The sequence below is a fragment of the Gopherus flavomarginatus genome, chromosome 1 (genome assembly GCF_025201925.1).
Source record: "Gopherus flavomarginatus isolate rGopFla2 chromosome 1, rGopFla2.mat.asm, whole genome shotgun sequence".
Classification (NCBI taxonomy): domain Eukaryota; kingdom Metazoa; phylum Chordata; order Testudines; family Testudinidae; genus Gopherus; species Gopherus flavomarginatus.
Genome location: NC_066617.1, coordinates 48,951,579 through 48,975,164, shown reverse-complemented (window position 1 = coordinate 48,975,164; position 23,586 = coordinate 48,951,579). Strand labels below are relative to the sequence as shown.

General features: G+C 42.1%; 1 protein-coding gene across 11 annotated transcripts in view; it reads right to left on the bottom strand.

Moving 5' to 3' along the window:
• Positions 1–23,586, bottom strand: part of ANKRD7 (ankyrin repeat domain 7) — a 195,886-nt gene that overhangs the window by 107,903 nt on the left and 64,397 nt on the right. For all 11 annotated transcript variants that reach the window (XM_050935977.1, XM_050935978.1, XM_050935979.1 and 8 more), the window contains 5 exons: positions 21,945–21,973; positions 21,758–21,845; positions 21,621–21,665; positions 15,022–15,279; positions 7,867–7,946 (listed from right to left, as the gene is read on the bottom strand). In XM_050935977.1, coding sequence (XP_050791934.1) covers positions 7,867–7,946; positions 15,022–15,279; positions 21,621–21,665; positions 21,758–21,845; positions 21,945–21,973 — 500 coding nt within the window. The remainder of the gene's footprint in view (positions 1–7,866; positions 7,947–15,021; positions 15,280–21,620; positions 21,666–21,757; positions 21,846–21,944; positions 21,974–23,586) is intronic.

Sequence of the window (23,586 nt, the reverse complement as noted above, 5' to 3'; positions counted from 1 at the left end):
TAGCCACCACTCTAGGGAGTCTATGGTGTTCGAGGGAACGGTGACCACCATGACCATTGGCTCCCTGTCCGGGCGGTACGCCGAGGTGGGCCGGACTTGGCGAGGACGGAGGCGGAACGTGGCGTGTTTGGATACAAACTTGCGGGCAACCATGGACCCAGGAGACTGAGACAAGAACAAGTCGAGGTCGTTGGGAAAGCCCTGCGACCTCCTATGATTGTTGCCATCGCCTAAAACCGCAGGTGTGATAAGCAGGCTCCAGCTGGGTAGGAGACCAGGATAGCCCCTTGGAAGCCCAACCTCTGCGTGGGAACCAGAGTGGATTGCTCTATAGGAACCATCAGGCCTTGGCCTGTGAATAAGACCGTGACGATGTCCACGCACTGAGCGGTTTGTGTCTCAGAGTCTCCGCGGATAAGCGAATCGATGGTAGGCGGCGACTATGGCCGTAAGCCAGGAGAGTGACCGTTGGCTATAAAGCGGAGGTACCTCCTGTGCGGAGGGAAGATGGCGTCACGAAAGTACGCGTCCCTCATATCCAGGGCGGCATAGTAGCCCCCAGGAGGTAAGGATGGAATAATGGTTCCCAGGGATACCATGCAGAACTTCAACCTCATTCTAAACCGGTTGAGTCCGTGCAGGACCAGGAAGGTCTGACCTGTGCCCGCGTGGGGGACTAGGGCATAACGGGAGTAAAACCCCTCGCCCCTTTCGCCCGCCGAAGGGGGACAGGGCTGGAGCAAATTAAAGGTGATACACTGTCCCCAGGTACACCTTGGAAGGTTCGTCTCCGGTCCCAGTGGTAATTACGAGGGACCTTGACCTTGGCTCTTTAGGGGGCCTGACGTTCGTCCGCGACCACCTTGGCCTTGCCGTTAGCCAAAGTTCTGCCTCTGGCTAGGCACAGAGTATGGCGGCTGGGGCCAGAAAGGCCTGCGTTTAATCGCCGGCGTATGCATGCTTAGAGAGCGCATTAGGAGCCCATTGACCACCAGGCTTCGCAGCCTGGGGCTGTCCCTGCCACGACGAGGCCTTTACCAACAAAGGGTAAATCCTGAATGGCAAACTGCAGCTCCCGTCGGAGGTTTGAAACCTGAAGCCATGCACCTCATGGCGACGCCCAAGGCCAGAGTCCTGGCCGCAGTGTCTGCTGCGTCCAACGAGGCCTGGAGGGACGCTCCGGGAACCTCCTTTCCTCTGTCCTCCGAGACGGCAGCGGACTCCTGGCGGGAGGTCTGAAGGAAAACTCCTTCACCCCGGTGCTATAAGTATTGCAGCTAAGCAAGGCTTGTTGCTTTGCTACCTAGAACTGTAGGGCCTCTGCAGAGTACCCTGGCGGCCAAGCAAGCCCATGCGCCAAGCCTCTTTCGGCATTGGGGCGGGCGCCCGCTGGCCATCATGTCAGGATCATGGTCCTGAGCATAGAATCTGCGCATATGGAATGACACAGATGCATGTGCGGGCTGCCACGGAGGTACTAAAGAAGGCACAGGCAGAGTCTCTGACTCACTCGGACCTTGCCCAACTCGGCACCGGGGACCGGCACCGGGAGGCGTACCGGTACCTGGAACGAGATCCAGACCCGCAACCAGAACGGTGCCGGGAGGTCAACCGAGATCTCGAGGCTCGGGGAGAGACTACAGGAGTCAAGGTATCCGCCGCGGCGCCGGGAGTCGGAACGGTGCCGACAGCGGGTCGGCGAACGGAATACCGGGCGGTGCAGCGAGTGTGACCAGTACCGATGAGGAAACAGCATCGGGACTGCCGATGGTGCCGGGCGTGTCGACAGAACCTGGAGTGCCTGCGGGACCGTAATCATGAACGGTGCCGCTCTGCTGTGCTGACAGAGGACGGTCACCTGAAGAGACTGTATCAGGCAGCATCGACTCTGTCATGGCAATGAAATTCCTCGCCGTCGGTAACGTCTCCGGCGTGGAGGGAACAGCAGGCTCAACCATAGCGCATAGTGGGGAGCTGTCAGGCATCGGATTCGACGGCCCTTGTGGGACCGGGGTTGACGGTACCGAGGTTCGGTGCCGGGCGATCCGAGTTAGATAAGCTGGCTGGCTGCGGTGCCGTCGGCACGGAAGCAGCAGGAGCAATAAGCTCAACCACGGCGCGTGCCGGGGAGCCGTCAGGCACCGGATTCGATAGCCCTTGCGGGACCGGAATCGACGGTGCCGACATTGTCGGTGCCTCAGAGGCGTCGGTGCTGGGCAATCCGACCGAGACTAGCCCTCTGGCTGCGATGCAGGTTGCACGGAAGCAGGAGCAGGGCTCTCAACCACGGCGCGTGCAGGGGAGCCCTCAGGCCCTGGATCCTAACGGCCCTCGTGGGACCGGGACCGACGGTGCCGACGTCATCGGTGCCGCAGCAGACGTCGGTGCCGGGCGATCCAACTCAGAGGAGCCCTCTGGCTGCGGTGCCGTTGGCACGGAAGCAGCATGAGCAGTAACTCAACCACGGCGCGTGCCGGGGAGCCGTCAGGCACCGGATCCTAACGGCCCTCGTAGGACCGGGATCGGCGGTGCCGACGTCATCGGTGCCGCAGCAGGCGTCGGCGCCGGGCGATCTGACTCAGACGAGCTCTCTGGCTGCGGTGCCGCTGGCACGGAAGCAGCAGGAGCAGTAGCTCAACCACGGCGCGTGCCGGGGAGCCGTCAGGCACCGGATTCTACGGCCCTTACGGGACCGGGATTGACGGTGCCGACGTCGTCGATGCCTCAGCAGGTGTCGGTGCCGGGCGATCCGACCTAGACGGGCTCACTGGCTGCAGTGCCGCTGGCACGGAAGCAGCAGGAGCAGTAGCTCAACCACGGCGCGTGCCGGGGAGCCGTCAGGCACCGGATTCTACGGCCCTTACGGGACCGGGATCGACGGTGCCGACGTCGTCGATGCCTCAGCAGGTGTTGGTGCCGGGCAATCCGACCTAGACGGGCTCACTGGCTGCAGTGCCGCTGGCACGGAAGCAGCAGGAGCAGGAGCTCAACCACGGCGCGTGCCGGGGAGCCGTCAGGCACCGGATTCCACGGCCCTCGTGGAACCGGGATCGACGGTGCCGACGTCATCGGTGCCGGGTGATCCGTCTTAGATGAGCTCTCTGGCTGCGGTGCCGTTGGCACGGAAGCAGCAGGAGCAGTAAGCTCTACCACGGCGCGTGCCGGGGAGCTGCCAGGCACCGGATTCCGTGGCCCTGGGGGACTGGAAACGACGGTGTCGACGTCATCGGTGCCTCTGCAGGTGTCGGTGCCAGGTAATCCAACTTAGACGAGCTCCCTGGCTGCGATGCAGATGGCACGGAAGCAGCAGGAGCAGGGGGTCTCAACCACGGCGTGTGCCGGGGAGCCATCAGGCACCAGCAGGAATCGTAGGCTCTCTCGACCTCGGAAGAAGGGAGCGGTGCCGAGCCGATATCGGTGCCGGCGACGGCCGGTGCCGAAAGGCCCTGGTAGTATCGGCGGGGTCCGGTGCCAAGGAGGCGCTACTGCCCGCCGCTTGATCATCGCTCGGCGCCCCAGGTGGAGGGGTAAGTGAAAATCCCACACCGTTTTGTTCTCGGCTTAAAAGCCTTGCAAATGGGGCACTTAGCTGTCAAGTGTGATTCCCTGAGGCACTGGAAACAGGAGTCGTGTGGATCTCCCTTCGGCCGCGGCTTCTGGCACGCCGGCCCATTCGAAAAACCGGTGAGCCCCGCATGGGCTCCGGGACCGGGTTCATGGAAGGGGCTACTTCCCGAACCCCGCTAACTAAACTAACCATGTTAGCAAAGAAAACGTATAACTATACAAATATATAAAGAAAAGGGTTATAACTGCGTAACTATATACGAGAAATACGAGTAGCTAGGGAAGTGGAGGTCAGCTAAGCCGCGCTCCACTGTTCCAACGACCGACACGGGCGGTAAGAAGGAACTGAGGAGCGGGTGGGCCGGCAGAGGTATATATCGAGCGCCATGGTGGCGCCACTCTAGGGGGCGACCTGCCGGCCCACTGAGTTGCTAGGGTAAAAGTTTTCCGACGAATGTGCACGCGCGGCGCGTACACCTAACTGGAATGGATATGAGCAATCACTCGAAGAAGAAGGAATTTTCCTCCAGGGCAGACTGGCAGAGGCCCTGGAGGTTTTTCGCCTTCCCCTGCAGCGTGGGGCATGGGTCACTTGCTGGTGGATTCTCTGCAGCTTGAGGTCTTCAAACCACAATTTGAAGACTTCAATATCTCAGGCATAGGTTAGGGGTTTGTTATAGAACTGGATGGGTAGGGTTCTGTGGCCTGCTTTGTGCAGGGGGTCGGACTAGATGATCACATTGGTCCCTTCTGACCCTAGAATCTATAAAATAGCACAAATTTGAGCCAAAGAAGTCTTGAAAATAACTGGTCTGTAACTAAATCTTGTAAAAAATCCCTAAACTTTCAAAAGGTTTATTGAGTGTTGTTTATAGAAAAGGAGGCTTTTATTTTGGCTGGATTGAATTTATCTGAGCAATGCGGTTTCTTAACTCATTTTAAATTTTCAACCCATCTACTTTTTGTAATTTCTAATATATAAATTAAAGAAGGACACTGGAATGGATTGTGCCTCTCAAATTCATATGGAGAAAAGAGTTCACCCATATACAGATCACCATCTCACTGTGAAGAAGGGCTTTCTACCTAGACCCCTCTCTCAATGGTCCAGAGACTGTACTATGGGAGATGGAAGAAAACAAATCAGGGGAAGAAGAGACAGACTAGAGCTCATGTTATTCCCTTGGGGGAGCCATCCTGGCCCAATGTCTCCTTTCAAATATTTGAAATTAGAGAAAATTTCAACACAGAAGTCACCTGGAAAAGTTTGTACACAGATTGTGCTAACTATCTCCCCTCACCCTAAATTCCAGGATTTGCCCTACCCAAGAGGAGGTCATAGTAACACAGATACAAAGATGTGGCAACTCTCACAGGGGCCATGCAGCTCCATGGATGGCCTGGTCTCTCACAGATCCCCTGAAATCCTCCAAGAGTGGGGGGGGGGGTCAAATTTTCTGTGGTGATGAGGCAAACTCCAACTCCCACTGGGATGATTGGGATAATCTCTGTGAGGGAATCCTTGTGGAGATTTCTTCACAAGAAGTGCCCTCCCACAGATTCTAACAAAGAAGAGACTCAGATCTATTTCTAGTTATTTGCTGAAGACACCACATGGGGTGGAGGTTGATTCTGCTCCAATAATATGCATGTATCCTCCGCATTTGTAATTCACTATACCTTTGATATTCAAGTTTTAAAAACTACAAAATTATTCAAATTAATGACAATACGCCCAATGGGTTTAAACATTGACACAAGATTTCCATCCCATGCAAAATGAAGGGGGTATTAACTTTTGTGCAATATTCTGTTTCATTGGCTTCATTTCTGCTATACCAATAATTAATGTTTTGGCTATCATCACCTAGTTTAATGAATACAGTAATTATTACTGCACCATTATTGAAAAGGTGTTTTCTTCCAGGTTTTTAAAAATAGTTTATATTGAATACCCATGTCCCTTCAACAAAAAGTTGTTGAAAAGGAAAGTAAGATCTTTTCTCCTAAGTAAAATCTTGTGCAATTTAAACAGGCAGGCTAAAGAAGAGAGCTCTCCTACTGAAGCCAATTGGGTTATACACATAGTAAAGCAGACAGAACTTGGCCCTTAATTTGTATGATTCTTTATTTTTCTTCTTCCATTCACCATATATGTTTTGCATGAATTGTCATTGGTTTGTCCCAAAATTACAATTTTGTAATTTACATTTTAATAAGGTTATTGCTGTAACAAATAACAAATTTACAGGTTTGTATTATGCTTTGTTTAATGAATCTTTGCTTCAGCCAATCAAAAAACAGCCTTGGAAAACAAATCTAAATATGCAAAGGAGAAAGAAACAACATTTAAAGGCTGTGTCATAATGCATACACACATGGGAGTCAGACTAGGCTACATACGCACCCTTAATTCTTGCATTTCCGAAATTCTGAGTGCTTGACTTTGCAACTGTAACAATTTTCTTTTAATCTCATTTTGTGTGTATCATTTCCTTGGTTTTTAAATAAGCAAACTAAAAAAACCCTCCCATGTGGCATCATATTAGGCCATGGATCATAAGTAGGGTTGAAACCTTTAGATCTATAGACCTCTGCCACTTGAGCTAATGGAGTAATTGATAGCAGTTGTAGCTTGTCAGCTTCTATGAGGAGAAATACAAAAAGGGGATAAGACACTTTGCCATCAGGTTTCATAAATATATGCTGACAGCTGAGAAACGGTGTCACTCAGGAATCTTGAGTTCCATTCCAGCCTCCATGGGGAGTGTGCACACAATTCACTTCTCCAAGAGAGGCCTTTTCTGCCACATTTTCTTCAAATGGTCTGTCTTAGTCCATCTTTTCCCTGCATCTTGTTCCAGTTCCAGTCCCTACTCCTCAGGCTTCTTATCCCAGTCTTCTTGCCCAGCCAGTTCTAGTCTCACTCCCCAAGTCCCCAGCTCCTTTTCCCCAGTCTCCTTCCCCACTGATCCCAATTCCTCTCTCGGCTCCTCATCCAATCTATCTCCTGCAACCTGGCCTCCAGTCACCTCTATCCTCTCCCATCCTCTCTGGCTCTAAAGCCCAATTTTCCATCCAAGACTCCTAGTTCAATCTGACAGACACATAGCAGGTCCTTGCAACAGTCTCTTTGACCAGCCAGTCCCAGTTCTCTCCCCACAATCTGACTCCTTGTTAGATCTGTCTCCTCTCCCTCATCATGTCATTCCTCCCAACCCATAGGCTCTCAGTCCCAGTTTCCCCTTGGCTCCTCATCTTATCTCATTTTCCCTGCCACCTACTAGCTCCCAGTCCCTCTCTCCCATTCACAGTTTTCAACCCTCCCAGCCCCAAGCCTCAGTCTCCCATCTGTCAAGGCTTCTTGTCCCAATCTACTACCCCATTATCCTCAGGCTCAGTTCTTGTCACCTCTGTATTCAAATCAGGCAGGTTCCTCCTCCACACTGCCTGGGCCCACGGTGGAGGGAGAAATGGGGGCAGCGGTGGATGGGTGATTGAAAGCACAGAAGACACAGTCTCCCTGTGCTCAGTTCAGGTGCCTAGTCCCAGAACAGACTGCCGTTGTCCAGCACTGCATTTGTAGAATAAGTTCTGCTCAGTCCCAAGCTAGAACATGCTCAGTACAGACATAATATTTGGGGAATTCATACAAAAATCTAAATTTTCTAGTGTGAATGTGTGAACTGCTAGTTTTCAAAAGCCTGTAACTTGGTCAAATTTGTAAAGATTTTTATGGGGACAGCAAAAACAATCTCCTTTACACCTCCTCTTCCCCTCACTTTTCATGCAAATTTATGTTCTTTCTCCAAAGCACAGAGCTTTTCAAAGAAAACATTGCCAGACTTTTTTAACATGGGCCAATCAAGGTTTTTCTCCCTAGCTTCACTCTGAAAAATGGCAGAACCTATTTGGCTGAAATTTTCCAAACAAACAAAAAAAATCAGCCTGAAGTAGATAACTAGCAAAGAAAATCTCAGCCCCAATGGTTAAAGTATGGCAAAGTTATAAGCAATTGAGAACAGGTTCTTTTATTGGGAAGTGCTGGGCACCCTTAATAAAACGTAGCACTACCAGCCCCACCTATGAAATGATTTTAATTTACAGGGCAGATTTGATTCATGATCTCTAAAGCTTATTTACAGTTTTTAAAAAGTACTTAGCAAGGGCTTTGTGACATTTATCATCCAGCAATTCAGCATGTGAACTGGCTAATGTCAATTTTATTTGGCATAACATTAGCATGAAACAATTTTCAAGACAGCCTTATCTAAATTAAAACAAATCTGCTTTACATACCTGCTTCTTGCAGTTTTCACCTGCATCTTCTCGTTCTTCATCTGGTGATGGCATATTAAAGGAAGGCTCGGATAGTTCATCTAAATTAATATGGAATAAAAATGCTTGTAATTGTAACTTAAAGGCATTAGCCTGTAGCATTTACTTCTGCCTATATTACTTTGCAAAAGGTCAATTCTTACAGCTAATATATATACATTAAACAACAAGGAATTTTTAAAACATCAATGGAAAATTCAAGTTTCTCATAAACTTATGCAATTTTGAAGCAGAAACTGACACAAAAGTACAGATTTAAGATAGAGCTGGTTTAGTTTTGAATCTTTTCTTCTAATTAATTTCCTTTTTATATATATGAAAGAAATCTATTATTGTTCATTATAATAATAGATGCCAAACACATATCACTCCTATCTCTCTTGGAAATAGATGATTAGACAGATAATTTCTCAGTCATATTGCTCATGCCACCTTGCTTCCACCTTGCTGCGTATCTGTATTATGACACAGTCTAATTACATGATCACATTTTTCCACAGGATGCCTGCCTCATTCAGTGCACAGGATGGACCTGCTTTGGGGATCAATCAAGGCTGTGTAGTAAAGGAGGCTGTTTACAGGACTCCTACCTCATTTGTTGCAGAAATTGGGTGTAGGCTTACCAGAATTCAATTAATTTTTATAATTTCAGTGGATACCATCTACATTTATTTATAAGCATTTTTTTTCAATTATTGATTTAAATTTTCACAGCTGCAAAAAAAAAAATATGGATTTTAAGCATCTTTTCCAATTTTTATCAATTTAAATTTCCCAGAGTTGGGTGAGATTATGGTGGGTGGGAGAGAGTCAAACAAACACTTATTTAATGACAGACATTGAGATTCAAAAAGTTAAAGCTTTATAATGATTAAAAAACTGTCAACATCATATGTCAAAATATACAAAGCAAATATCTTTGAAAACTTCTTAGAGTTTGATTTAAACGGCATTTTTCTTAGTTTGCCTCTCTGTACAATTTGATTATCATCGATGAAAATATTTTCATTGGTTTGCGTATGCATGGTGAAATTGAAATTTATTGACAAAAATCTAATCCTTCAAAACCTATGAATGAGGCAAAGGATTGCAGAAAGAGAATAATTTCAGGGCTAAAATACCTAAGGGCTGCCCTGAAGAATTGAATTCTCTCCATGCCTCTGCTATAGACTTCCTCTGTGATGCTAGTCAAGTCACTTAAATCAAACTTTTCACAGGTGGCCATTAATTGTGTGTTCCTCATTTTCTGGATCCTCAACTTGAGACCTTGTAGCCTGATTTGCAGAAGTGCTGTGCCCTCACAGCTGCAACTGAAAGAATCTGAAAAATCAGGTCCCAGGAATTTCAAATCGTGCATCCAAAAGTTAGTGCATACTTCTGACCTTAATTTCTCTGTGTCTCAGTTCCCTGTCTGTAAAATACGGACACTACTACCACTTTTCTCACCTCACAGGAGTATCATGAAGATCAATTAGTATGAGTGCTTTACAAATAATTATAGTGATGAGAGCCATTGAAAAGCCTATGAGGCAATTAATAATTTTGTCTTCAAAGCAGGATTTGAATAGTGCACAATAAATAATGCCTGGGGCCACACAATGAACAGTGAAGAGAAAACAAAATATTGAATAGCTGCTCATTAAGTGAACACTGACCACTGTGTGCACTAAATGAGACTGGTGTCCTGTGGAAAAAAATAGGATGTCATCACATAATTCCAGAATGTATCATAGTGCATATGTCCAAGGAGTCCGAATTAGTGTTACTAGGACAACCTTAGTTCTGGCATTATCTAATTTTGCAACTTTTATTATCCTTTAACGGTGCATACATGTGTGTGTGTGTGTGTGAGAACAACTGTATTAATAAAATGAAAGCTATTTAAAATAAAAATTCATATGAAAATATGGGAGTAGAGGGAGAGCAGTGGAGAGAAATTTACCATACCAATTTTAAAAATTTCACTCTCACAAATGTTCACCACAACTAAGATGTCTGGAATAAATAAGAAGTTGCCCCTGTAGACATGTTATAGACAAAGTGGATTTTAAAAAAATATTTTAAATTAAAAAATTAGTTTTTAAATTTAAAAAATAGTTATTTAAATACAATGGTTTAAGTTAAATACATTCTTCTTTTTAAAAATAAACTTATTTAAAAATAAATTTGAAATCATGACAACCTACGTCAAGGCCTACATTTACTATAATCTATTTAAATAATTCAATTAAAAAATATTAAACAGTACATTTTTGCTCTGAAGTTTTTAAGAAAGCTAAACTATGAAACTGGTCAAACGCATGGAACAAGAGTTTGCTGAAGAGCTAAACTGGTGTCTGACAGCAGGGGCAAAGAGAATATTTTCTTCATTTTAGATTATTCAAATAGTTCACTTCAATGACTAGGTCATTTAAAGTTAAGAAACCATTGGGAGTTGAAATACCAGGAAAGCTCGTTTTCTTCCAATGGTACGAATAAAAATTAGGTGAGAGAGGATGAGCTCTACTAATACTAAAATCTTGAAGAATATGGTGACCAGAAACAATCAGTTCAATTCACAAAGTACAGACAATAATAGTTGGTTTGATGTTTTAAATGCAAAATGTTTTGATTTTTTTTTTTAAATGTATCCAGCATACTGAAGGTAATTATTTAAATATTGTTTGTGCATTTTTAATTGAATTCTAATTCCCATCCTAATAGAGACTGAAACAAATTGTGAGTAAAAATATTAATCTAGTAAATAAGAAACACAATCATCATTTCCTACCATAATAAAAAAAGGAAAAATTAAGCATCTAATAAATGTTAAGCAACGTAATTGCTTAAATGTGTATAGACACAGTGCATCTGTGTGGTAAGCAAAAAGAGGTACCAAATTTAACTAAAAGACTCTAATTTAGTTGCAAATCAACATGTTTTAATGCTTACCAACTAATGAGAATCAATTGCTCTTTAGAAAAAGAACTAAAAAGTAAAAATGCAAAACAAGATTAAAATCAAATATTTAAATTACTTTGATTAAAATTAATCCACTCTGTTTACAGAATAATTATACATTTTGGGAGTCTCCCAAGCATATGGTACTGGCCACATCTCATATGGCAATTCCAATGTTCCTAAGAACTTCAAAAAATTGGCCAATTCAAATAAGAGACAGCTGAAAAGAAAAGATCTCTATAGGAATGCTTTGGAACCCTTTTCAAAAACAGGTTCTGAAGGCTGAAAGATGTACTCTGATTCCTCCCCTTAAACAGAATCTAAACCAGTTGTCCTCAACCATTCCAGACTACTGTATCCCTTGTAGGAGTCTAATTTGCCTTGCATATCCCCAAGTTACACCTCACTTAACAAAACTACTTACTTACAAAATCAGACATAAAAGTGTCACAGCACACTTACTGAAAAATTGCTTATGTTCTCATTTTTACCCTACAGACATAAAATAAACAAATTGGAATATAACTATTGTACGTACATTTCAGTATATCGTATATAGAACAGTATAAACAAGTCATTGTTGTCTGTATGAAATGTTAGTTTGTATGGGCTTCGCTAGTGCTTTTGATGTAGCCTGTTGTAAAACTAGACAATTATCTAGATGAGTTGATGTCCCTCCTGAAAGAACTCTAAGTACCCCCAGGAGTACATATACCCCTGGTTGAGAACCAGTGATCTAATCAACTGTGCTTTGCAGATGAACATGAGACTGCTTTGAACATATCTGCTATTACAACACATCTTAGATTGGCAATCAGAACTATTCTGCATTAATGAGGGCCACGTTCATGATGTGACTGCAGGCCTGCTCAGTCACAGCAGTAATACAATACAATATTAGACAGGTATGGAGACATGATTGTTTTAGTAATGACTGTACCTACAGAGATGGTGTTAAAAACCACACCTACACCCAACATCCTCCAGGTTTACTCCTAGGCTCTTTCCCTCTCCCTCAGCTCCTCCGTTACCCCTGACTCCCCCAAGTCTTTGCACTCTCTGAAAGAAATACAGTTCTGTATTGTAATTTAAATGAATTACACAAAGTTCTGTATTAATATGCCTAATAAGGAATCTATTTGTCAAAAAAAATAAAATAACCAGAATCTTTTTGTCTGTTTTGTTACAGACCTATTTGCTGACAGATATTTTGAAATAAAGTACCAAATAATTCAAACTGTCATGATTTATTCTAACAAATAAAATATGCAGAATTTTCAAATACTGTGTTCAGAACTTTTAATTTTTTGGTGCAGAATAACCAATCTGGTGCAACAACAGGCTGAAGCCTTGCTTTGTGAATGGTATAAATCTTTCCAAGACAAATGGTGAAGCACATTTGCTGAGCCTGAAAGGCTGTTAGGACTGAAACAATACAAAATCTCAGCATCCACTGGAGAGATACTAGTAAGGAAATTGCTTGAGGGAGAAATCCTTTAGAAAGATTCTGGGCTGGTATCTTATCAACCTTACAGGATTCTCTCAAGTGCCTCAAAGAATAACCCCATTTATTCCACATCAGGAAATAAAGCATGTTCTCTATTAGGTTGCTGTAAATACATTAGGCCCATGTCCAAGTCCTCTCAGTCAGCCTCTAATGACAGTTTATGGCTTTTGTCTCAATTCTCATAGTGATTAATGGATCAAAACCCCAGTTATGTTAAAGACCAAATTTCAATCAACTGCTGAGACGGCTATACTCCTGTGGGACACTGCAGATCACAAAACCCAGGACTAAGCATGCAAGTATTGGGGACAGAACATTCTCAGTTCAGGGAATCCAGCTACAGAGCAATCCTTCATCTGAAGCCAGTGGGGATATGGTCAGCATGGCTAAGCTGTGCTGCCACTGCCTATGCTACCACAACTACACTACTATTTATACTAGTGGTAGCTCGATGTGCTAGCGCAAGTATGTGTACGCTTGCTGGGAATCACAGCCCTACCTCATAATGCAGATGAGGTCTAAGAGTGCCCTCAGGCGGTTTAGCTTAGAACACTTTAAAGTGGACTAAGCTCAAGTGCACAAAGGTTTTTTCAGTACACAATAAGAGGCCACATGGAGAATTAATATAGAGTAGCTAGTGTGATGTAAATCCACAACCTTACCTTGCTGTTTCCTAACTTCCCATATGAACAAGCACCAGGTAAATCCAATGCCTTACTGTTTTTAGGAAACACTGCAAACCCTCCTCCTCAAAAAGACTTTTCCATCATAATGGCACCCACAACTATGAATCCTCCTTCTATGTGAAAAGAACCCAACAAAAACAGATCAACCATTTTTTTTTTTAAAAGAACTCTACCCCAGGCAGAGGTTTTATCCTGAAAAGGGTGATGTACCAGACATATTGCAAAGACTTCGCTATTATCTTCATTTTTAAGTGGAAATATGACAGTGTATAGTCCTAAAATAGAAAAAAACAAGTTAAATGCTGTGTATCTTCAGTTAGAGGATAACTAGGAATACTATTACTATCTTTTGATGTTCATTGTCTTGCATGTTTCTTTTCAACATTTTTCTGTATTTCTACAGTTTGCATAATGAAGTTACTGGAAAACCAACTGCTTACCAGTGAGAAATCAGATCCTGTTGTTGGAACAGTAAAGTTATTTTTATTGCAGTATTCTGATTTTGATAGTCTCAGTTTTTTCCATGCTCTTTGAAGCATTAATCATTTACAGCTTAATAACAGCAATTTCAAAGCAAGGGTCATTATGTGCTTTCCATGAAGCTTCACAATTTGTACAACATCGCCAAGTAGACCTAATATGCAACTATACCATGCTCATCTCCTGGGCACTGCTTGAAGCAGCTGGGCTTCTTTCCTGAGCTGAATCAGGTGCTGATGCATCTCTGTGTCAGAGTTTACTCCCTCGCCACTCCCAACCCAGAATGTTATCCTCATCATCACCATCCTAGAAGAAAGGTTCATGTCCAAAGCCTCTCATTTATGAATGACTAGCACCATGGTTCACCTTTTCTTCAGCTATATTTTTGAGCTGGTGTCAAATTTTAGAATAATGTGACTCAAATATAAACTGAGAGACTCAGAGTCAAAAGACAATTTTTAAAACATATCAACAATGCAAAGGCAATCAGTGTGTGCAACAGGTTACCAAAGCAATTGCAAGAATAACTGCAAAAATAAGACATATATATGGGAAAAACAATATAAAAAGGGTATAGTGATTAAGAGAAACATTTTCAAAAGAACTTATAAGAGTTAGGAGTTTTAGAGCTTGTCTTCACTACGCAGCTAAATCAGCACTGCTGCAATCAGTGCAGCGGCATTGATTTAGTGGGTCTAGTGAAGACATGCTAAATCAGTGGTGGTCAACCTGCAGCCCATGGGCCACAAGTGGCCCATCAGGATAATCTGATTGCACGCTACAAGACATTTTGGTGACATTGACCATCCACAGGCCCACCCCACCCCCCACAGCTTACAGTGGCCACAGTTCGCCGTTCCTGGCCAATGGGAGCTGTGGGAAGCGGCGGGCCACAGAGATGTACTTGCCTCCACTTTCTGCAGCTCCCATTGGCTAGGAACGGTGAACCGTACCACTGGAAGCTGTGGGGGGGCTGTGGCTGCGGACAGTCAATGTCAGCAAAACGTCTCGCAGTCTGCAATCAGATTACCCTGATAGGCTTGAGGTTGCCCACCACTGCATTAAATCAATGGGAGAGCGCTCTCCCATTGATTTCTGTACTCGACCTCAACGAGAGGCAGAAGCAATGTTGGTGGGAAAACAGCTCCCATCAACACAGCGTATTGTGGACACCGCGGTAAGTAGACTTGAGTTAGGTCAACTTGAGTTATGCTATTAATGTAACTCAAATTGCAAAGCTTAGATCGACCAGCAGCTGTAGTGAAGACAAGCCCTAAGTTCCATTGACTTGAAATGGGACTTTGTGATGTCTGAAAATTGGATGCAGGCACACCTTGTGCCAAATTAAGGTATAGACAGAGTGGAGAAGGATAAGATACAAGGATCACAAAGGTCTTCCACTCCTCAAATTCCAGTTTTCAAATAAGTTCTTCCATAGTAATTGTAACTATGAAAAATCGGGAAAAAAATTATAACAAATTATATCAACAAACAAATAAATACCTTTGCTTTTCAGTGTTACTGGCAGGAGTTGTTTTTGGAGAGAATATAAATGGGTATTTTCTGGTGCAGTCACAGTTTGAGCTTTTGACATTTCTTCTAATCTTGGAGGAATAACTCCAGAAGCCGTGGCTGCTGCATCATCCTTTGCTGTTAACGCTGGTAGCAAAGATGAAGGATTCCCAAATGTCAAAACTTTAGGGTTTTTAGTACCCGGTAAATTTTTAAGTGAAATGCTAGTAGAATCCCAGTCTGATACATCTGAAAAGAATATCAGATTTAAAAAAATTAAAATGCACACAGTAATGCTAAATTCTAGTAGCATACTCAGTCATCCATGACCACCATATAGTAGACTGCATCTTTCTACCCTCAGATGCACATGTAGTAGTCAGAGTTACACATATCCCAAGGCCACTTAGACACATCCTAAGGCAATCTGTGCACATCCGGAGACTATTACTCTAACAGAACATAGGTTGCATGTACCTTAGCAAGCCACAAAACATGTTTGATGCTATCTTATGATTAAGGGGAGAGATCTTTATTTTTTCCTTTCTGTCTTGAGATTTCCTTCATAAGAAATAAGGGTACTTTATAGAGGGATTCTTGCAGTGACCACAGAGTGAAGAAGGAACTGATTATTTCATTTGCATAAAAACATTATGGGAAACGGATATTTATCTATGCTCTGAAAACCCATATTCTAAAAACTGATATGATTTGAGAATCAGTATCTAGGAAAGCAATATGGAAAAGTAGTATTTGTGATGCTTTGGGGTTCATCCAAACCAGTAAACCAGGCAACACTTGCCTTGGAACTTTGGGTATCTTAAATGCTATGCTATTGTGGCTTGCAGCTCTGACACCAGCTAGCATACAAGCAGGCAGGTCACACCCTGGATTCTACTGCCAAATTACTCTTTACAGGGGGACATCGACAATCCTTTCAGCCCTGAGTTCTGCCCCCAAAACATCTTTCTCTACAGTGCTCAGTCCCTCTTACTATGGCATCCACAAACCTTATCAAGTTTGCTGCTCCTTTAAAGAGACAGCACACAGTAGCTTATTAACAGGGCAGTCAAGTGATAAAAAAGATTAATCGTGATTAATCATGAGATTAAAATAATTAATCACACTGTTAAACAATAATAGAATACCATTTATTTAAATATTTTTGGCTGTTTTCTACATTTTCAAATATATTGATTTCAATTACAGCATACAATACAAAGTATACAGTGCTCAGTTAGTATTTATTTTTATTATAAATACTTGCACTGTAAAAAACAAATAGTATTTTTCAATTTACCTAATATAAGTACTGTAGTGCAATCTTTTTATCATGAAAGTTGAGCTTATAAATGTAGCATTATGTGGGGGGAAAAAATGGCATTCAAAAATAAAACAATGTAAAACTTTAGAGCACACATGTCCACTCAGTCCTACTTCTTATTCAGCCAATGGTTCAGACAAACAAGTGTGTTTACATTTGCAGGAGATAAAAATGCTCGTTTCTTCTTTTCAGAAATGTCACCTGAAAGTGAGAACAGGCGTTCACATGGCACTATGATAGCCGGCGTCGCAAGATATTTATGTGTCAGGTGCGCTAAAGATTCATATGTCCCTTCATGCTTCAAACACCATTCCAGAAGACATGCATCCATGCTGAAGATGGTTTCTGCTCAATAATGATCCAAAGCAGTGCGGACCAACACATGTTCATTTTCATTATCTGACTCAGATGCCACCAGCAGAAGGTTGATTTTCTTTTTTGGTGGTTCCAGTTCGGTAGTTTCTATATTGGAAGCATTGCTCTTTTAAGACTTCTGAAAGCATGCTTCACACCTCCTCCGTCTCAGATATCGGAAGGCACTTCAGATTCTTAAACCTTGGGTTGAGTGCTGTAGCTATCTTTAGAAATCTCACATTGGTATCCCCTTTGCGTTTTGTGAAATCTGCAGTGAAAGTGTTCTTAAAAAGAACAACATGCTGGGTCATCATCCAAGACTGCTATAACATGAAATATATGGCAGAATGTGAGTAAAATAGAGCAGAAGACATACAATTCTCTCCCAACGAGTTCAGTCACAAATTTAGCGCACTAACATTTTTGTAATGAGCGCCATCAGCACGGAAGCACGTCCTCTGGCATGGTGCCCAAGGCATGAAGGAGCATCCAAATGTTTACCGTATCTGGCATGTAAATAACTTACAATGCTGGCTACAAAAGTGCCATGTGAACATCTGTTCTTGCTTTCAGGTGACACTGTAAATTAGAAGTGGGCAGCATTATCTCCTGTAAATGTAAACAAACTTGTCTGTCTTAGCTGAACAAGAAGTAGGACTGAGTGGACTTGTAGGCTCTAAAGTTTTACATTGTTTTGTTTTTGAGTGCAGTTATGTAACAAAAAACCACTACATTTCTAAGTTGTACTTTCACGATAAAGACATCGCATTACATCAGGGGTAGGCAACCTATGGCACAAGCTGACTTTCAGTGACACTCATACTGCCCGGGTCCTGGCCACCAGTCTGGAGGGCTCTGCATTTTAATTTAATTTTAAATGAAGCTTCTTAAACATTTTAAAAGCCTTTTTTACTTTATAATATATAACTAAACTGTTGTTGTATGTAGTCTTATAGAGAGAGACCTTCTAAAAACGTTAAGATGTATTACTGGCATGCAAAATCTTAAATTAGAGTGAATAAATGAAGATTTGGCACACCACTTCTGAAAGGCTGCTGACCCCTGCACTACATGTATGAGGTGCATGAGGTGAACTGAAAAACACTATTCCCTTTTGTTTATCATGTTTACAGTACAAATATTTGTACTAAAAATAATAATATAAAGTGAGCAGAGTACACTTTATATTCTGTGTTGTAAGTGAAATCAATATATTTGAAGAGGTAGAAAAACATGCAAAAAATTTAATAAATTTCAATTGGTATTTTATTGTTTAACAGTGTGATTAAAACTGTGATTAATTGCTATTAATTTTTTTGATCACAATTAATGTTTTTGAGTTAATCACGTGAGTTAACTGTGATTAATCAACAGCCCTACTTATTAACTTAACTGGCGTTGACAAACCTTCCACTTCAAGCAAAGCACTGAGTTGCTTTATGGCTAAAGTAAAACAAGTTTATTAACAAAGCGACAGGTTTAAGTGATACCAAGTATAGGGAAAAAGGTTAGAAATGTTTACAAAAAATCAAAAGTAAAAATATGCATCTACAACTGAATTTCAACTTAAACTAGTCTTTTCTTCAAAGAAGTTTCTCACCAGTCATTCTTCCAGCATAGTTGGCCTGTCCTTTAGCCAGGACACAACACACGGACCTCAATGTGTCAGAGTGAGGACAAAGAGTTGGAGCAACAGAAACTTGCTGACCAGGACAAGCACAGGTAGTTTGAACAGAAGAGGGGCGTAAATCACACAAACACGAGAGCTGGAGGGAGGACATCATGATGTGCCTGACCAGGTGCTAGCACACAGACAGGAGTATTGTGGACCCCGTTACTCTGCCTATAGCCTGAGTCACTATGGACACTAAAGGTTATTCTGTAATTCTGACTGTGGGAATGTTGGAAGTTTTTTTTTTTTCCTTGATGTGCTATTTTCTGTAATGATATAACAAGGCTGAACCCACGAGCCAAGGTACAAGCCTGCCACGACCACACTCAGTGGTTAAAGGTGTAATCATTCACTGGGGAAACCAAGTCAGTGTTATGTGTGTTTGTGGCACAGCTAAAAGATGCTGTGGCCCACGATCTGCTAGAATTAGGAGGACTCCAGCATAGATAGGTAAATAGCTATGAGCCAGCAATCCACTGAGAGCAGCGGAACTGATGCACAGCTGGAAGATGTTGTGGCCCAAAAACTGCTAGGCGTGGTGAGTCACTAGTACGGCTATGTAAATAGCTGTCTGCCAAGACTCCTCTGGGAGCAGGGCAGAGTCAGGGTGGTAAGAGATCTGGTTTCATGCCGTTGGAATCCTCTGGCCTGAGTGACTCAGATGGGTGTGCAGCAACTGCTGGGGAAATAGAGATGGTAAGGAGGGGACAAGGTGACCCTTAACCTATGGGCTAAGGGGGATTTAGGACCAACGCCTAAACAATAGCTAATTGTACTGCGTCGATGTCAGGGGGAGGTGTGACAAAAACGCCCATTGGTGTTTCACAACTCTGTGTCAGCAACTTTTGTCAGGCCTGACATACTCACTACACCTCACACGCTGTTGTCATAATTTGTCTCTAAAAGGGATCACATGTAAGGAATCATATATAACTAGTAACACCTGGCCCCCAAAATCATTGTGTAGTATATGTATAGTGTGTACAAAGAGTTAAAAATACATGTTAGAATTATGTTCTTAAAATGTGTTTGACAAACAATGCATAAGCCCAGCATGTCTAGGACAAAAGAATATGTATTTGTTTGTCTGACCAGCCTGGTCGTCAGGAAGACACAATGAAGGTCCCAATACATATAAAGTAAATAAAGCTATTAAGCTAAAAAGTAGGGGAGAAGATAGCATAGAATTTATACCCCTGAAGGAGAAAAACTTTATCTGGGCTCATGTTTCAAAGAACACATTTCAAAAGTTTACTGGACCATGAAAAGAAAGGAAGAGAACCCCACAGTTATCCTTCACTCAAATAGTCAAAGAAAACAAACATTTTGAGCTCTGTGTGGTGGGTCCTGGTTAAAGAATGGGCCAGCCATGTTGGAAGAATGCCAGTGATGAGACAAACTACTCTAGTTTCTGAAATTGATTTTTAGTCTTAAAAACATATTTTTACTTTTGTTTGTAACCATTTCTACCTTATTCTTTATACTTGGTAAAACTTAAACCTATGTCTTTTTGTTAATACACTTGTGCTTCTTTTACCATAAGCCAGCTCAGTGCTTTGCTGGAAATGGAACGACTGTCAACTGCTGTAAAGTTAATAAGCTGCTATGTACTGTCACTTTAAAGGAGCAGCGAACTTAATATGGTTTTGTGGATGCTACAATCAGAGGGGCTGTGCACGGCAGAGAAAGGTGATTTTGGGGCAGAAATCAGGGCTGGAAGGGTTGTGGAGTTCCCCCTGCAAAGGGAAACCGGGTGGTGGAAGCCAGGGTACAACTTGTATGCTAGCTGTTGGTGTCAGAGTTGTGAGCCACAACGGCATAGCATTTAAGGCACCCAGAGTTCCAAGGCAGATCTTGACTGAACACCATAACTGGCCTGGGTGAACCCCTAAGTGTCACACTGGCATAGGTAGCAGGATTCACATACAGCTTACTATTTGAAAATTACACTTCAAGCAACACTGGGGGGCAGGTGGAGGGCTCCGTGTGTGCTGCCCATGCCGCACCTCCAGGTACCTCCCCTAAAGTTCCCATTGGCTGCAGTTCCCTGTTCCCAGTCAACGGGAGCTGTGGGGAGTAGTGCCTGGAGGCAATGCATGGAGCCCTCTGCCCCCCCACCCAGGGTCTGCAGGGACGAGGTGCCGGCGGAGCTGTGGGCCATACCCAAAGCCCTGAGGGGCCACAACCAGCCCGTGGGCCGTATCCAAAACCCTGAGGTGCTGTATCCAGTCTGTGGGCCATAGTTTGCCCACCCCGATCTAGCCATTAGTGACATGAGACCATCTCTATGCACATGAACTCTGCTTAAAGCCACTTTGAAAAAAGAAATATTTGTGAATATTTCTCTCAAGGCTGACTCTTGAGATAATGTGAAACTGGAGAGAATAAGGTGTCATGGAACTTACTGGAATACACTGAGCAGATGAACAGTAAGAGCCAACAAAACATGCCACTAACTGCCTGTCTGTCTGTTCTGCATTTGTAACACAATGGGATCCTGGTCTATTACTAGGGCTCTGTAGTACTACTGTAATACAAATAATAAAGTATCCAACTCTTTCAGCTTCTTCCAAAAGAGCACATACTTCAAAAAGAAGAGAAAAATGGAAGCTCATGCTTTTAACACATTTTCTGCTCTCAAACTACAAGCCTACATTTACAAATTTCTCTAAAAAGACGCTTAGCCTCCATTGAATTCGAAGTGGGGAGAACTGAAGTACCTTTCCTTTTTAAAAACAAAAAATTTGAGATCCTAAATCATAAACAGACTAGATGTATGCTATATATTTTATTTACAATGCATTTCAAAATACATGAAAGTTCTCTCTTTTACTTACCTGCCTAGAACTGAGTCCAAGGTTTTATATTCCCCCCATTTCAGTTAATACGCTAAACACCTAATTTTTGCAGCAAGAACACAGAACCGTGAATTCAGCTCTTGGCTGATTAATAAAAGAAAAAACACATTACAAATCAATGTAAATTAAACAAAATTAAAAATCCTTTAAGTCCACATTTTCTCTATACAAGATTTAGAATCTCAAACGATGGCTATATTTTTGGATCAGTTATTGCGTGTTCTTCAAGAAAGAATTAGCAAATGTCATAACATACGTTGTTAAAAGTACAGAATACTAACAAATTAAATATGGAAGTTTTTTACATTGACTATAAATCATTTTTGTATAAACTGCAATTAAAACATGTAAGTCAGAAAAAGGACAAAAACCATATAAATACCTTCAATATCATCTGCATCATCTAAACCAAGTTCTTCCATTAAATCTTCAAAAGAAAAAAATAAGCAATGTTTAAGATAAATATTTGTTAATGAAGATGCCCAGTCCCTCACCAAAATTTGATGTAGTGAATATTACCTGATTTTTGCCTTTTGCCAGTCTCGATTCCCTTTGCAGGACAAGAAGAGGTGTCATTTGTTTCTAAAATTGCTTGAGTGGTCTTTGGCTATTATAGACAATCCAACATACAAAAATTAAATAAAATTCAAAATAATGATATATTCTTTAGTTAGTAAGATAAATTCTTAGCATGAATGACACTTACCTGTGAATCAAGAGTTTTTTCACAAAAACCTAAAAAGAGGGGTCAAAAGTATTAACTATTACACTTCAGGATTTTCAAAGACACTAGGTATCAACTTCACGCAAAATTACTATCTTGTGTGACAACTATGTATTGCCTATTTGCAACCATTGTTTTAATTCCACAAAACTTATTTTTAGTTAGGCTAAATATATCATAGCAACCAGCACGTTAGTATTATAGAAACATACGATTGTTCAAACATGCACCTCAGATTTCAAGAGAACAAGCTAGAGTAATTCATGTGAAGCAAGAGTAAGGCCATGCTGATTAACAGTACAAAAATAGGTTTCAGAGTAGCAGCTGTGTTAGTCTGTATCTGCAAAAAGAACAAGAGTACTTGTGGCACTGTAGAGACTAAAATTTATTTCAACATAAGCTTTCATGGCCTACAGCTCACTTCTTCAGTGAGTTTCTTCACTTTGTACTGCTGTTCTTAGTACAAAAATAAAATCTTTATTCTTTCTTAGAAGACAATAATTCATTCCCTGAGTGGAAAGTTACAAAAGCCAAAATGGAGTGGAGTAGTTTAATGTGTCATAAAGCAGTACAACAGTACTATTATTATGATTACCCCACAAGTGTTTGTGTGTTGAAGAATCTCTATTTTCTGTAGATAGGATGAGTCGGAGAAGAGTTATATGCAAGTACTGGCTTGACAAAGCCCTGGCTGGGATGATTTAGTTGGTATTGGTCCTCCTTTGAGTAGAGTTTGGACTAGATGACCTCCTGAGGTCTCTTCCAACCCTAATCTTCTATGATTCTATGTCATCTCAATTCAGTTATCTGGCAACAAATTCTCAACATAGAGACCACTAAATGATGTCATCTCAGTTCAGTGATCCACAGATCAGTGTGCTTAGCTTACCAGGAATTACTGGAAACAACTCTTCTGTTTGGCTGTATTGTCCACTTTTAATACAATTCTCAATAAGAGTTTCAACTTTTGTCTAGTGTAATATCATTTCTATACCCATCTGATCTACTGGCCTCTCTACGCTTTTTGTAGCCTCTACCTTAGTCATCATATACTGTAGTTTCTTGACCCTCTTTTGCAAGGAGGACTATAAAATGTGTTAGAATGGAAGTATACCATAATTTTAATACTATCAAAATTCAAGTGTTCTTATAAGCAACTATTACTTCATCTCAACAAAATTGCTGTCCAGTGATATGGGAATCTTTCTAATGTATTTTCACAATTGTCTTTTGATCTTTTTTTAAAATATTTTATTTATTTTAGCAGAATCATACTAAAGTAAAGGGAATGCAAAGCAACAGACTTCCCAAAGCAACCCTGCAGTACAGGATTTCAAGCCTTCAAAAAGATGGAAAAGTTTTGGCTACAACCTAGTGACATATGATATGAAATGTTCATTTAATTGTATCAATATGTTCATCATGTTCCAATGAGAGTGACAAAATCATAATTCTTTAAAGACAAAAATAAGAAGAAACATGCTGTCTTAGCAGTAGAACATTCTTGCCCTCCTCATAAGCAAATAGTCACAGAGCACCATGCAGAAAGTTTATTATTTTAAGTATTAAGGTTTATGAATTATTTTATCAAATAACATTTTATCCATTACTTTAGCTTCCAAGC